General features: G+C 42.9%; 1 protein-coding gene across 1 annotated transcript; it reads left to right on the top strand.

The window, feature by feature from the left end:
• The first annotated feature begins 3,624 nt into the window (after positions 1–3,624).
• On the top strand, positions 3,625–10,188 carry hspb1 (heat shock protein, alpha-crystallin-related, 1). Its single transcript, XM_072243053.1, has 3 exons — positions 3,625–4,084; positions 6,315–6,378; positions 9,475–10,188. The coding sequence occupies exons 1-3, from the start codon at positions 3,709–3,711 to the stop codon at positions 9,662–9,664; spliced, it is 630 nt and encodes a 209-aa protein (XP_072099154.1). The 5' UTR covers positions 3,625–3,708; the 3' UTR covers positions 9,665–10,188.
• The last annotated feature ends 2,141 nt before the right edge of the window (positions 10,189–12,329 follow it).

Here is a 12,329-nt window from a genome sequence, read left to right as displayed (position 1 = left end):
GGGTCTTAAAAGACCCTATTGTATCCACGTTCATCACCTCCGCCAGCAATGCATTCCACACACCCACCACTCTCTGTGTGAAAAACTTACCCCTGACATCCCCTCAGAGCCTATTTCCAAGCACCTTAAAACTTCGAGTTAGCCATTTCAGCCCTGGGAAAAAGCCGCTAGCTATCCACGTGATCAATGCCCCTCATTATCTTATACACTTCTATCAGGTCACCTTTCATCCTCCATCACTCCAATGAGAAAAGTACACTCAACCTATTCTCATAAGTTATGCCCTCTAATCCAGGCAACATCCTTGTAAATTTCCTCTGCACACTCTCTATAGTATCCACATCCTTCTTGTAGTGAGGTGACCAGAACTGAACACAGTACTCCAAGTGGGGTCAGACCAAGGTCTTACATAGCTGTAACATTACCTCATGGCTCTTGAACTTAATCCCATGATTGATGAATGCCAACACACCATACACCTTCTTAACAACACTGTCGACCCGTGCAGCAGCTTTGAGTGTCCTAGTGACGTGGACCCCAAAATCTCTCAGATCCTCCACACTACCAAGAGTCTTATCAATTATATTATATTCTGTCTTCAAATTGGACCTACCAAAATGAACCACTTCACACTTATCTGGGTTGAACTAGAGCCCTGGTTCCCTTCCTCTGTAAAGTCTTTCACCCCCCACCGTTCCCACCTCTCTGTGAAACTCACCCGGATCCTGGTTCCATGCATCTTGGCATTTCACCAGGCCCCTGGTTCCTGTCTCCTATAACACCCACTAGCCCCCTAGTTCCTACACATCTGGAAAACTCACTTGGGCCCTGGAAACTCACCGGAAGCTGGTACCTTGTTCTCATCAGACTTACTGTATATCCTTAAACATATGAGGACCCAACCTCCTGTGCTCCCTTTAAACTTCTTGGCTCACTGGAAATATTATTATAATACTGTGTAACACATAAAATAAGTGAATTAAAAGTGCATGAATAATAATAGGAATAAGATCTAATAGTCTGTAAAGTTGGCTAATCCAGCACCAAGGCCCTCTGGATGCCAGGTTATTGCCATTGCTGTTGTATGGACCAATCCTCTCCAACCTTGCACAGGGGTGGTGTGTAGTCTAACAGTGAGTGACTATCTGCAATCACCCAAAAGGAGGCGTCGGAGATGGCCACTCCACCGGAGTGCCAGAGTCGATGAGGTGCGATGCCCATGCTGGGGTCAGTGCTGCTCTCCAGTGCTTGCTCAGCAGAAGACAAGCTGTATTGTATCTGACTGCAGACAGCTGGGTGTAACAAAACACATTGACGAAGGTAGAGCAGTGGATGTAGTGTATATGGATTTCAGTAAGGCTTTTCATAAGGTTCCCCATGTGGGGCTCATTCAGAAAATAAGGAAGCATGGGATCCAAGGAGACCTTGCATTGTGGATCCAGAATTGGCTTGCCCACAGAAGGCAAAGGGTTGTTGTGGATGGTTCGTATTCTGAATGGAGGGTGGTAACCAGTGGTGTTCCGCAGGGATCTGTTCTGCAACCCCTCCTCTTTGTGATTTTTATAAATGACTGGATGAAGAGGTAGAAGGGTGAGTTAGTAAGTTTGCTGATGACACAAAAGTTGGAGGTGTTGTGGATAGTCTGGAGGGTTGTCAGAGGTTACAGAGGGACATCGATAGTATGCAGAACTGGGCTGAGAAGTGGCAGATGGAATTCAACCCAGATAAGTGTGAAGTGGTTCATTTTGGTAGGCCAAATTTGAAGACAGAATATAGTATTAAAGGTCAGACTCTTGGCAGTGTGAAGGATCAGAGAGATCTTGGGGCTCATGTCCATTGGACACTCAAAGCTGCTGTGCAGGTTGACAGTGTTGTTAAGAAGGCACACGGTGTGCTGGCATTCATCAAACTGGGATTGAGTTCAAGAGCAGTGAGGTAATGTTACAGACCTTGGTCAGACCACACTTGGAGTACTGTGCTCAGTTCTGGTCACCTCACTACAGGAAGGATGTGGATACTATAAAGGGTGCAGAGGAGATTTACAAAGATGTTGCCTGGATTAGAGAGCAAGTCTTATGAGAATAGGTTGAGTGAACATGGCCTTTTCTCCCTGGAACGACGGAGGATGAGAGGTAACCTGATAGAGGTGTATAAGATGATGAGAGGCATTGGTCATGTGGATAACCAGAGGCTTTGTCCCGTGGCTGAAATGGCTAACATGAGGGGACATAGTTTTAACGTGCTTGGAAATAGGTAGAGAGGGGATATCAGGGCTAAGTTTTTCACACAGAGAGTAGTGGGCGTGTGGAATGTACCACTAGTGATGGTGGTGGAGGGATATACAATAGGGTCTTTCTAGGACTCTTAGATAGGTACATGGAGCCTAGAAAAATAGAGTGCTATGTGGTAGGGTAATTCTAGACGGTTTCTACAGTAGGTTACATTGTCGGCACAACATTGTGGGCCGAAAGGCCTGTAACGTGTTGTAGATTTCTCTGTTCTGTGCTGCCACGTTCATGATCTAAGGTACTAGGGCCATTTTTTTTGTATGTGACTGTATTTTATTTATATCTTATATATACCATAGGTGCTTTGTGCGGTGTATGACTGTTGGTCCTGCACTTTGTGCTCGGAGTAACGCTGTTTCGTTTGGCTGTATTCATGAGTATTCATGTATGGTTCGACTTGAACTTGAGGGTACTGAATTAGAATAATCGGCAAGGAATACGGCGAAGGGCTGAACTGGTTCCTCTAACCTCTATTTTCTATGTGAAGTTACACAGCACTCTAACTTGGAAGTCTATCATCATAGCTAGGTCCAATTCCAACATCATTGCGAGAATCTCTTCTCCAGAAGAGCTGCAACGGCTGGAGACCGTGACTCGTCCACACTTTCTCAAGAGCAATTCGGCTGTCGGCGCTGTTCACTGCCCCCGCCCAGATCCCCAAAACACGCTGAAGAACTCTTATCAGAAGTAGGATAGGGACGGCCAAGATGAAGAACTCTTATTGACCAGCTGAAAGTTTCCAGCATTTTCTCGTAGTATTTAGGATTTCTGCAATTTTCATTTCCAAACTCAGAATCAGGGCAAAGACTGGCGCAGTGATGGGGGAGGCGTTGGAGGGGGGTTGGGTAGCAATGGTGCTTGGTAGGCGAAACCAAATAATAAGGAAGCGAACAAACACTGAGACCACAGGAACCATAAGCAGCACCGTGGGGGCGGGAAGCACACAGGCATTGCTGGACAGAAACGGACAAACGACCTTTCAGATCACGACCCCGCTCCTCCAGCAGCTCCATTTCTGATCAAGATTTCAGCATCTGCAATGCCTGGTTCCCACCTCAGGGGAGGGGAAATGAAAATAATTAGTATAACAGATCCAAAAATTACGGGGCAGCATTTATACAAGAAGCACAGGGGTTTATTTAAAAATAGTACACTGCGCAAGTGAAAGGCACGCTTGATTATCCATTCTCCCCCTCCCTTCCCACACAATTAAAGAGCAGGTTGGCGACGTCCCACTGGGAATGCTCTAGAAGACTGTTACATTCCGCAATGGTGACTGTTCCCCTATAATGGGACACCCGTTCCATATATAGACGATCCAGCAGATATAAGAATCCAAGAGTCCAGTCGCACTCTGTGCAGCGCCGAGCACACCTCCCAACCAGTCTTCCCCAAGTTGCGCCTACCTCTCCCTCCCGGGATGTCCGAGCGGCGGATCCCCTTCAGTTTCCTGCGCAGCCCCAGCTGGGAACCTTTTCGGGACTGGCATTACCCGAGCCGGCTCTTCGACCAGTTCTTTGGCATGCCGCCGACTCTGCCCTACGACTGGGTATCCGAGTGGCCGGGTTACCTGCGCCCCTTTCTCCCACCCAGCGTCCGCGCCCCGGCCGCAGCTGGGGCTACGGAAACGGCCGACCAAGCCACCGCCTCCGCTGCCGCCCTCAACCGCCAGCAGAGCACCGGCATCTCGGAAATCAAGGTCACTTCTGACAAGTGGAAGGTTAGCTTGGATGTCAACCATTTCGCCCCTGAAGAGATCACCGTCAAAACCAAGGATGGCTATGTAGAGATCCACGGTGAGCAACGGGGACAAAGAGTGGGGGAAACTTTAATCCGAGTTAGTTAGGATTTCTAAATCGCTATTCCTCTTTTGCACTATTTGTTTGTATTGTCACACAGTAGTTTTTCACACTGTCCTCAAGATGTGTCTCCGCCCGAAACGTCGACTATTCAGTCTTTTCCATAGATGCTGCCTGACTTGCTGAGATCCCACGTCATTTTGTGTGTATTGCTTTGGGTTAACAACATCTGCAGATTTTCTGGTGTTTGGAGTTTCTGTTTTGTGTGACTTGCACTGTCCTGCCACCACAGCAGAGCACATCTCACGACATATGCCAGAGATAATAGACCTGATTCTGATTCTAAAAAGTTAGGGGTCCAGATGATTGAAGCAAATTCTTGCCACATTCGTTACAGGCGCTGTGATAGTTATCTTGCTGTTTGGCTTGTATCCACAAGAAAAAAAAAATGTTCTCATAAGTGCCTTTGCTGAATACTGAGCAGAAATTCGTAAAGAAAGCTAAAACTTCCAACACCTCCCTCACTCCCTTTCACTGTCCCAAGACCCAGACTGCGTCATTCTCTTTGGCAGTGATCTCCAGACTCCTACCACTGCAGGGTGTAGTCATTCAGTTTCCTCCCAGTCCTGCTTTCACTGCTCCCAATATACCAATATTTCCCTTCATGTCAACAACACCATACTGCCTGGCCTGCTGAGTTCTTCCAGCACTTTTTGTTTTGATCTCAGTCTTACAACATTTGTTGGTTTTCTTTATTTTCGTCAAAATAATTAAATTGGTTGTAAGGTCCTTTCAGATTGTGAGGAGTTGCAGAGCACAATATCAACACCTCTCCTCAGATGATTCTAGTATTGATTCCAACCAGGGGGAGCAATGTGTGCAGTACATAAGAGATAAGTAGAATGCAGAATCATTCACTGGTCACTGTAGATGCTGGACTGTAATGGTGAAGTGACTTCAATAAGGCTGTAAAGCATATTGGGATGTCGTAAGGTAGGCTAGGGTGCAATATAAATGCATGTTTTCTTTCATGTCTTTAACTCCAGTGATTTCTCAGTGATTCCTTCCCCAGGTGATAAGGAAATGAAATGGTGAAATATGACATGGAATAAGTTTGTTGATAATACATCTCACGATAGACAAGGGGTAGCTGTGTGGATTTCTTAACAGCACAGAGTCTCTAATATGAGCCATATTAGTACATGGAATGAGCTACCAGAGGAAATAGTAGAGGTGGGTTCACTGACAATGTTTACCAGACATTTTGGGACAAACATAGGCAAATGGGCTTAGCTTGGGTTGGGACATGGTGGCATGGATGAGCTGGGCCAAAGGTCATGTTTCTGTACTGTTTAACTCTAAAATTTACAATTTCACACAAACCCAAAAGCCAAATGCAACAGAATAACCACACAGATCAAGATCTCTCAGGTACAAAGGTGTCCAGATAATCCATCTTTAATAAGTCAATGAACATTAACAAGAACGTTAGATGGAATTGCTGGACATTGCCTGCGAGGTGTCCTGAGATATTTTGTGACCATTGGAGAGAGAAGAATGGGCAACTCCTTCAAAACAGTGACTCATCACAACAGCACTGATGTTTTAACAGAGGCTTTTACTCTGGATTAGGTCTCAAACTCACAACCTTCTGACTCAATGATGAGAGTGCCACCATTGAAGACTTTCATGAAAACATTTGGATTTGCTTGACTGCATCACTTTGTATGCACAGACCGACCAAATTGTCTGAGTGATGGACAGGTTTCCAGGCTTATAGTTTATATCCTGCACATTATAGGGTTTGAGGATTGTCTGCACTAGAGACCGTGGGATTGGAGCATCACTGCTCTGAGCACATTACCTTTCCTAGACATTGGTCCCTGGAGTAAAGGTGTTATGGTTGAATTCTGCAATATTGAGTTCCAGTAATGATTTTTTCTTCAGTGTCAAAAGGCACAGCAAAAATGTTTTTTTTTTCTGAAACTGAAATGTAGTTTCATTCTGGAAGTTATGAAGTTAAGTGAATATGCGGGAATTTATTGCATTTGCATCCATCATTCTTGAAGTGAGGTCTTCATCCACATAACAACTAATGAACAGGTGATTGCTGATAATTACCTAAGTGGGTATCAACAGTATCACAGAATATCTGGCATGCTAAAATTATGCTCTATCATTGAAGGTTTTATATTATTAATATTGGTTCAATAATTATCCTTCATAGGCAAACATGAGGAAAGACAAGATGAACACGGTTTTATTTCGAGGTGTTTCACTCGAAAATATCTGTAAGTAAATGCTCTTATACATCATTTTATTATAAACATATGCCAAGTTATATGCTAAGTCTTGGGAAGTTTGGGAACCACATCTTATATTTCATTTGGGTAGCCTCCAACCTGGTGGTATGAACATCAATTTCTCAAACTTCCAGTAATGCCTACCCACCCCACCTCACCATTTCCCATCTCCTTTTCCCTCTGTCATGTTACCTCCTTGCCCACCCATTGCGTCCCTCTTGTGCTTTCACCCCACTTTTTTTCTTCCATGGCCTTCTGTCTCTTTCACCAATCAACTTCCTAGCTCTTTGCTTCATTCCTCCCCCTCCAGGTTTCACCAATAACCTGGTGTTTCTCTCTCCCCTCCCCATCCTTCCAAATCTACTCCTCAGCTTTCTTTTCTCCAGTCCTGCCGAAGGGTTTCAGCCGGAATTGTCAACTGAGCTTGTTTTCCATGGTTGCTGCTTGGCCTGCTGAGTTCCTCAAGCATTTTATATGTGTTGCTCGGATTTCCAGCATCTGCAGATTCTTTCTCCAGTCGTGACGAAGGGTCTCAGCCCGAAACGTCGACTGTACCTCTTCCTATAGATGCTGCCTGGCCTGCTGCGTTCACCAGCAATTTTTATGTGTGTTATCTGCAGATTTTCTCTTGTTTGCCAAGTTATAGGACTGCTTCTTCTTGACTTGAAGGGTAGATAGGGAATTGAATTCTTATGGGTGTCTGTTAAAGTTCTTACTCTTTTTTACTGTACTCTGCCACACTCCTAAGCTCACCTTACTTAAGCCGCAAACACCAACATGCCAACCTGCGCAACAAAGCTGACCCAATGATTACTAAATATCTGAGTCCAGCATCTGACTAGCATCTCATTACCAATGTATGCTCATCATCTGCACAATTAATATCTACCCCATGACTACCTAAACATACACTCCCACATCCTGGCCACAGATTCTGTTACCAGCTTCTCCCCACCACTGACTGCCCATCCTACCCCACCTCATTCCCTTAGATGCTGTAACTGACCCGAACTTTCAATTGGACCTGCTGTCATACTCCCTCCAGCTAAACAGGAGATTCTTTAAACCAATGGTCTTTTTGTTGGTGTCATTCCAATATCCTTTATTACCAGATGACTTTAGACCACTGTGAACTTAAAACTCAACCAGAGGCCCATTTAAGTTTCTCAATAAACATGGCTTTTCAGCAGGTACACTTTCAGTTCAAGCTAAAATCACAGGTCTTCAGAATCCAAGGTGTTAACAAATGGAAATTACTATGTTATGTTTATCCTGAAAACATTAAGCCACTTCTGATCACTAGATTCCCATGCATTTTGGAGTTTTGCCAAAAAAGAAGCTTTGCAAGCCAAATTTAAAATTCCATTCCCATTTCAGGGTATTGTCTGTATTATTTAAAATCAGGACCACATGTAAACTTGTCTATGTGTAGAGCCTTAACTATGAAAACTCTTGTGGATGTAAACTTACACATACATGTAGGACTTATTTCAGATTTCAAAGCATGGTTCATGCCTTGCTTTCTAACCTCTGCTGTAAAGTCAGACCTCCTGTGACAGGGGTGGCTGCATTACTAATCAAATAAACCCTCTGCACTATTTCAGGCCAAGCACTATTTGATTTCTAAACCTCAAAGTGGGCCGATACATCTTTCATTTGAAGTGGGAATCCATAGTCAATTTTCATTCCAGCAGTTATGTCTTTATTGGAACTGGATGCAGACATTTTAATTACTGGTCTTTGAAGTGACCTCCACAAGCTGTTCTCTAAACAGCCATTGAAATTAAGTGCTTCCATTTCTGTTTGGGGAAGAGTATTATTGCTCAGCCCGATGTGTCCTGTTCATTTCGACTTTACTCATTCGTTTGTGCCCCAATTCCATTTTAAGATTTACATCCACTTCCTCTATTCTGTTTGCTTAATTTTGAGATACAGCAGAGTAACAGGCTCTTCCAGCCCAACTACACCCACATGACCAGTTAGCCTACTAACTCAAGTGCCGTTTTGAGTGTGTGAAGAAACCGGAGCTTCCAGAGGAAACCCACGCATTGACGGAGGAACATACAATCTTCTTACAGGCAGCGTTGAGAATTGAACCCGGGTTCCTGGAGTTGGAGCGCCTTTATGTCAACCACTATGTCACTAGGCTATCCCAGATATTTTGCAGTTGCTTCAGGAACAAAGCCAACCTTTTGGAAGTTGGAGGTGTGAATGTTGGGTTTGGGGTGTTTGCCAGAAACATTTCTCTCAAACTTTGCTTACAACTGTGTGAACTGTCCCATCAATCTGTGGATGCGGGTCAGTTGATGAGATGGCCAGAACATCTTTGTTATGGATTCCTCCAAACAATTATGCTCTATGCATGCTACTCAATATGGAAGGTCCATAATTTACAATAAAGAATACTTGTTTTGTTGCTTGATCTTTTTTTCATGAAATAGTTGTGACATAGTTTTATTTCACCAGAGATTCCCTTTTGGCTCATAAGAGTAGATATTTATACGTAGGAATGGAGTCTACTCTAATCCATAATCATCAGAATGGTAATGTCTACACAGAGTCTTGAACATTAAGGAGAGCTTAAAAATTGTCTTAAAGGTTTAGCTATTAGAATAAAAAAAAGGTCACCCTTGGGCAAAGTGTAGCATTTACTTACCCTCTGTTCCCCACCCTCCCCCACAATCAGGTTCACATGAAGCCATCGGAGCAGGTGGTGGATGGTCATATGAGCAGATGGTGCATATGACAAGTCCTGGTTATGCAACCACTGATGCCAGGCAGACAATTTCTGAAGAGTATTGATAATGGCTGGGGAGAGGGGTCATCTGTCTTGTAAAGACACTGCCCGGAAGAAGGCAATGGCAAACCACTTCTGTAGAATAATTTGCCAAGGACAATCATGGTCATGGAAAGACCACGATCGCCCATGTCATGACACGACTCCTAACAAAAAATGATTAGAACCAAATGACACCTTATTCAAAATATGATTTTAACACCTGAATGTTTTTCACTGAGTTCAATCTATGTTTCTGTCCATTGGTGCCATTTTTCTGTCTAACCTTTCTTTCCTTTCCATTTCAGCCTCCCACAAGGCATTGATGCTGCTGTAGTTTCTTCAACACTGGCACCCACTGGTGTGCTGACAGTGGAAGCACCACTGGCCAAGCCTGCTCTGCAGTCTTCCGAGGTCACCATCCCAATTACCTACGAGTCTACAGCCCAGATTGGAGTACCAGATTCAAAGAAGGCAAATGAAGCAACAAAGAAGTGACTGGGGTAGCAAAGAAGTATGCACTCGTAGCAGGCATTACATCAAGGCAGTTCAAATTAACCAGAACACACTGATAGGCTGGCCAGATCCAAAGTTATCAGTACAATGCTAAAAAAGCTACCCAGAATACCAGAGTAATACCACAATAGATAATCATTACCACAAGCTAACCCCCATACAATTAACTGGCTTTGAGCTAGTCATACTTACTAGTCAGATTATAAGATATATTCTGTTTAAATTTTCAACTTTAGCAAAAAGACGCAATTATTCAAATTTAAAATCATAAACTTTATGACACCAGAGACAATTCTTTTCTTTCAAGTGCCTTAGAAGCTCTGAATAATTTTGCAACTCCTTAACAGGCAGTGGTTTTTGATCACATTCACTCTGCACATTCAAGGTTTCCTTGCAGCACTTGTGTATTTTTTTGCTTTGGTATAATCATATAAATCTGTTAACAAAGATATTTTTTGAATCAGCATTAAACTTTATTAATAAAATGAATGGTGAAGAAAAAGCAATTATTGTGTTAGTACAATATTTGATATAGTTAATAATTTTATCTGTGACTGTTCTAAGAACTATTCCCATCTGACAGGGAAATCTATCATAGAAGCACTAAGCTAATATTCAGAGACCAACTGAACTCTGGACAATTTCTTGCTTTATTTTCTTTCTTTTAGTTTTCTATTTCAAGCTATTTCATTCTCTTCCATCTGAATCAAGTGGGTTTCTCTTCCAGTGTTTGACACAAAGTTATTCCAAAGTGCAACTAGCAATATCTTGAGTTGCATCAACTGCAACAATCCTGTAATTAAAAGGGTAATATTTCCATCATGAATGTCCCTACTGTTGCCAGAATTTACATAACTACCAACATTGGCATAGTCAGAAGGGTTAACACAAGACTGAGCTGGTTAACATTCCTTCAAAGCCTGGTCTCTAGAAGTTTGTTTTAAGGTCAGATCCATAGATAATGAGTCATCAAGAATGAGGTGACAGATTAGAGGCAAAGCAGAGCTCATGCGTTGCTCTGGGGCATAAGTTGGTACAACTTCTGTGGGTGATGGAGATCAGAGGATGACATTCTGCCTTATTAGGTAAAGCCACTGCCTCACGATTCCAGCAACCTAGGTCCAAACGTGACCTCTGATTATGCCTTTTTGAAGTTTATGTGTGGTTCCCCTGTGACCATATGGATTTGCTCCAATTTCCTCCTGAAACCCAAGTACTTTGTCATTGCAAAGTTAATTTGCCATTGTACTTTGCCCATTTGTAGACCATAAAGATGTAAAGCACAGAAACAGGTCCTTCAGCCTGATTCATCTGACTTCATCTATGCCAATAGAGATATATATCGACAAAATCCCGTTTTTATGCATTTAGCATATATCCCTCTATTCCTTTGCTATACACGCACTTGTCCAAATGCTTTATAAATGGTACCTGTCTATGCCACCTTCCCTGGCAGCTTGTTCCATATACCCAGTTCCCTCTGAGTGAAAAACATGGCCTCAGATCCCCTTTAATTCCTTCCCCTCTCACTTTAAGCTTACGTAGAACATTACAGCACCGTACAGGCCATTGGGCCCATAATATTATGCTGAGTTTTCACCTAATCTAAGATCAACTTAACCCTTCTCTCCTACATAACCCCCCATATTTTCTGCCATTTATATCCCTATCTAGGAGTTTCTTAAATGCTCCTAATGTATTTTCTGCTACCACCACCCCTGGCAGGGCATCCTATGCACCCACCACTCCCCGTAAAGAACTTGCATCTGATCCCCCCCACTGTAGTTTCTTTCAAACATTTAATTTTAGACACGCTACCCTGGAAAAAAAGATCGTGATTATCTTCCCTATCGGTTCAGCTCATAATTTAATAAACCTCTGTGAGGTCACCCCTCATCCTCCTATGAGAACAATTTGAGTCTATCTTATCTCTCCTCATAACTAGAGCCCTCCATTCTAGTCAACATCCTAGTGAACCTCGAATGCAATCTTTCTAGTGCTACAACATCTTTTCTATGTTGTGGTGACCAGAAATGCACACAATATTACGATGAGCTTTAACCATTGCCTTGTACATTTGCAACAGGATGTCCCAACTCTCAACCTCAATGGCCCTGCCCCTGAAGGCAATCAAATTGTGCACCTTATTCAAAATCAGAATTAGGTTTATCATCACTTATATATGATAAAATTTCTTGTCTGGCAGCAGCAGGACAGTGCAAATACAAAAAAAAAGATTATAAATTACAAAATAAATAGTGCACAAAGAGGAATAATGAACATAGAACATCATGGCACAGTACAAGCTGATCTATATCAGTCAACTTCATGATCGATTCAACCCTTCCTTCCTACATAGCCCATAAAACTCCATTTTTCTTACATCCTTGTGCCTATCTAAAGGTCTCTTAAATATTCCTATTGTATCGGCCACTACCACCAGCTTGAGCAATGCATTCCAGGCACTCACTGTTGTATGTGAACAAAGTCATTGGAGGGAGAGAGACTGAAGCTAGTGGATACAGATTCAACATAAATGAGCAGCAGACATCGCATTGAGACCCTTTTGGAGGAGAGGCCTGCTTGACCTAATACTGCATGATATTTTATGTGCTAAAGAACAAAGGACAATTCTATATTTACAATG

This window comes from Mobula birostris, chromosome 25 (genome assembly GCF_030028105.1).
Source record: "Mobula birostris isolate sMobBir1 chromosome 25, sMobBir1.hap1, whole genome shotgun sequence".
Lineage (NCBI taxonomy): Eukaryota > Metazoa > Chordata > Chondrichthyes > Myliobatiformes > Myliobatidae > Mobula > Mobula birostris.
Note: the sequence above shows the minus strand (reverse complement) of the source record. Positions and strands in the feature narration are given on the sequence as shown.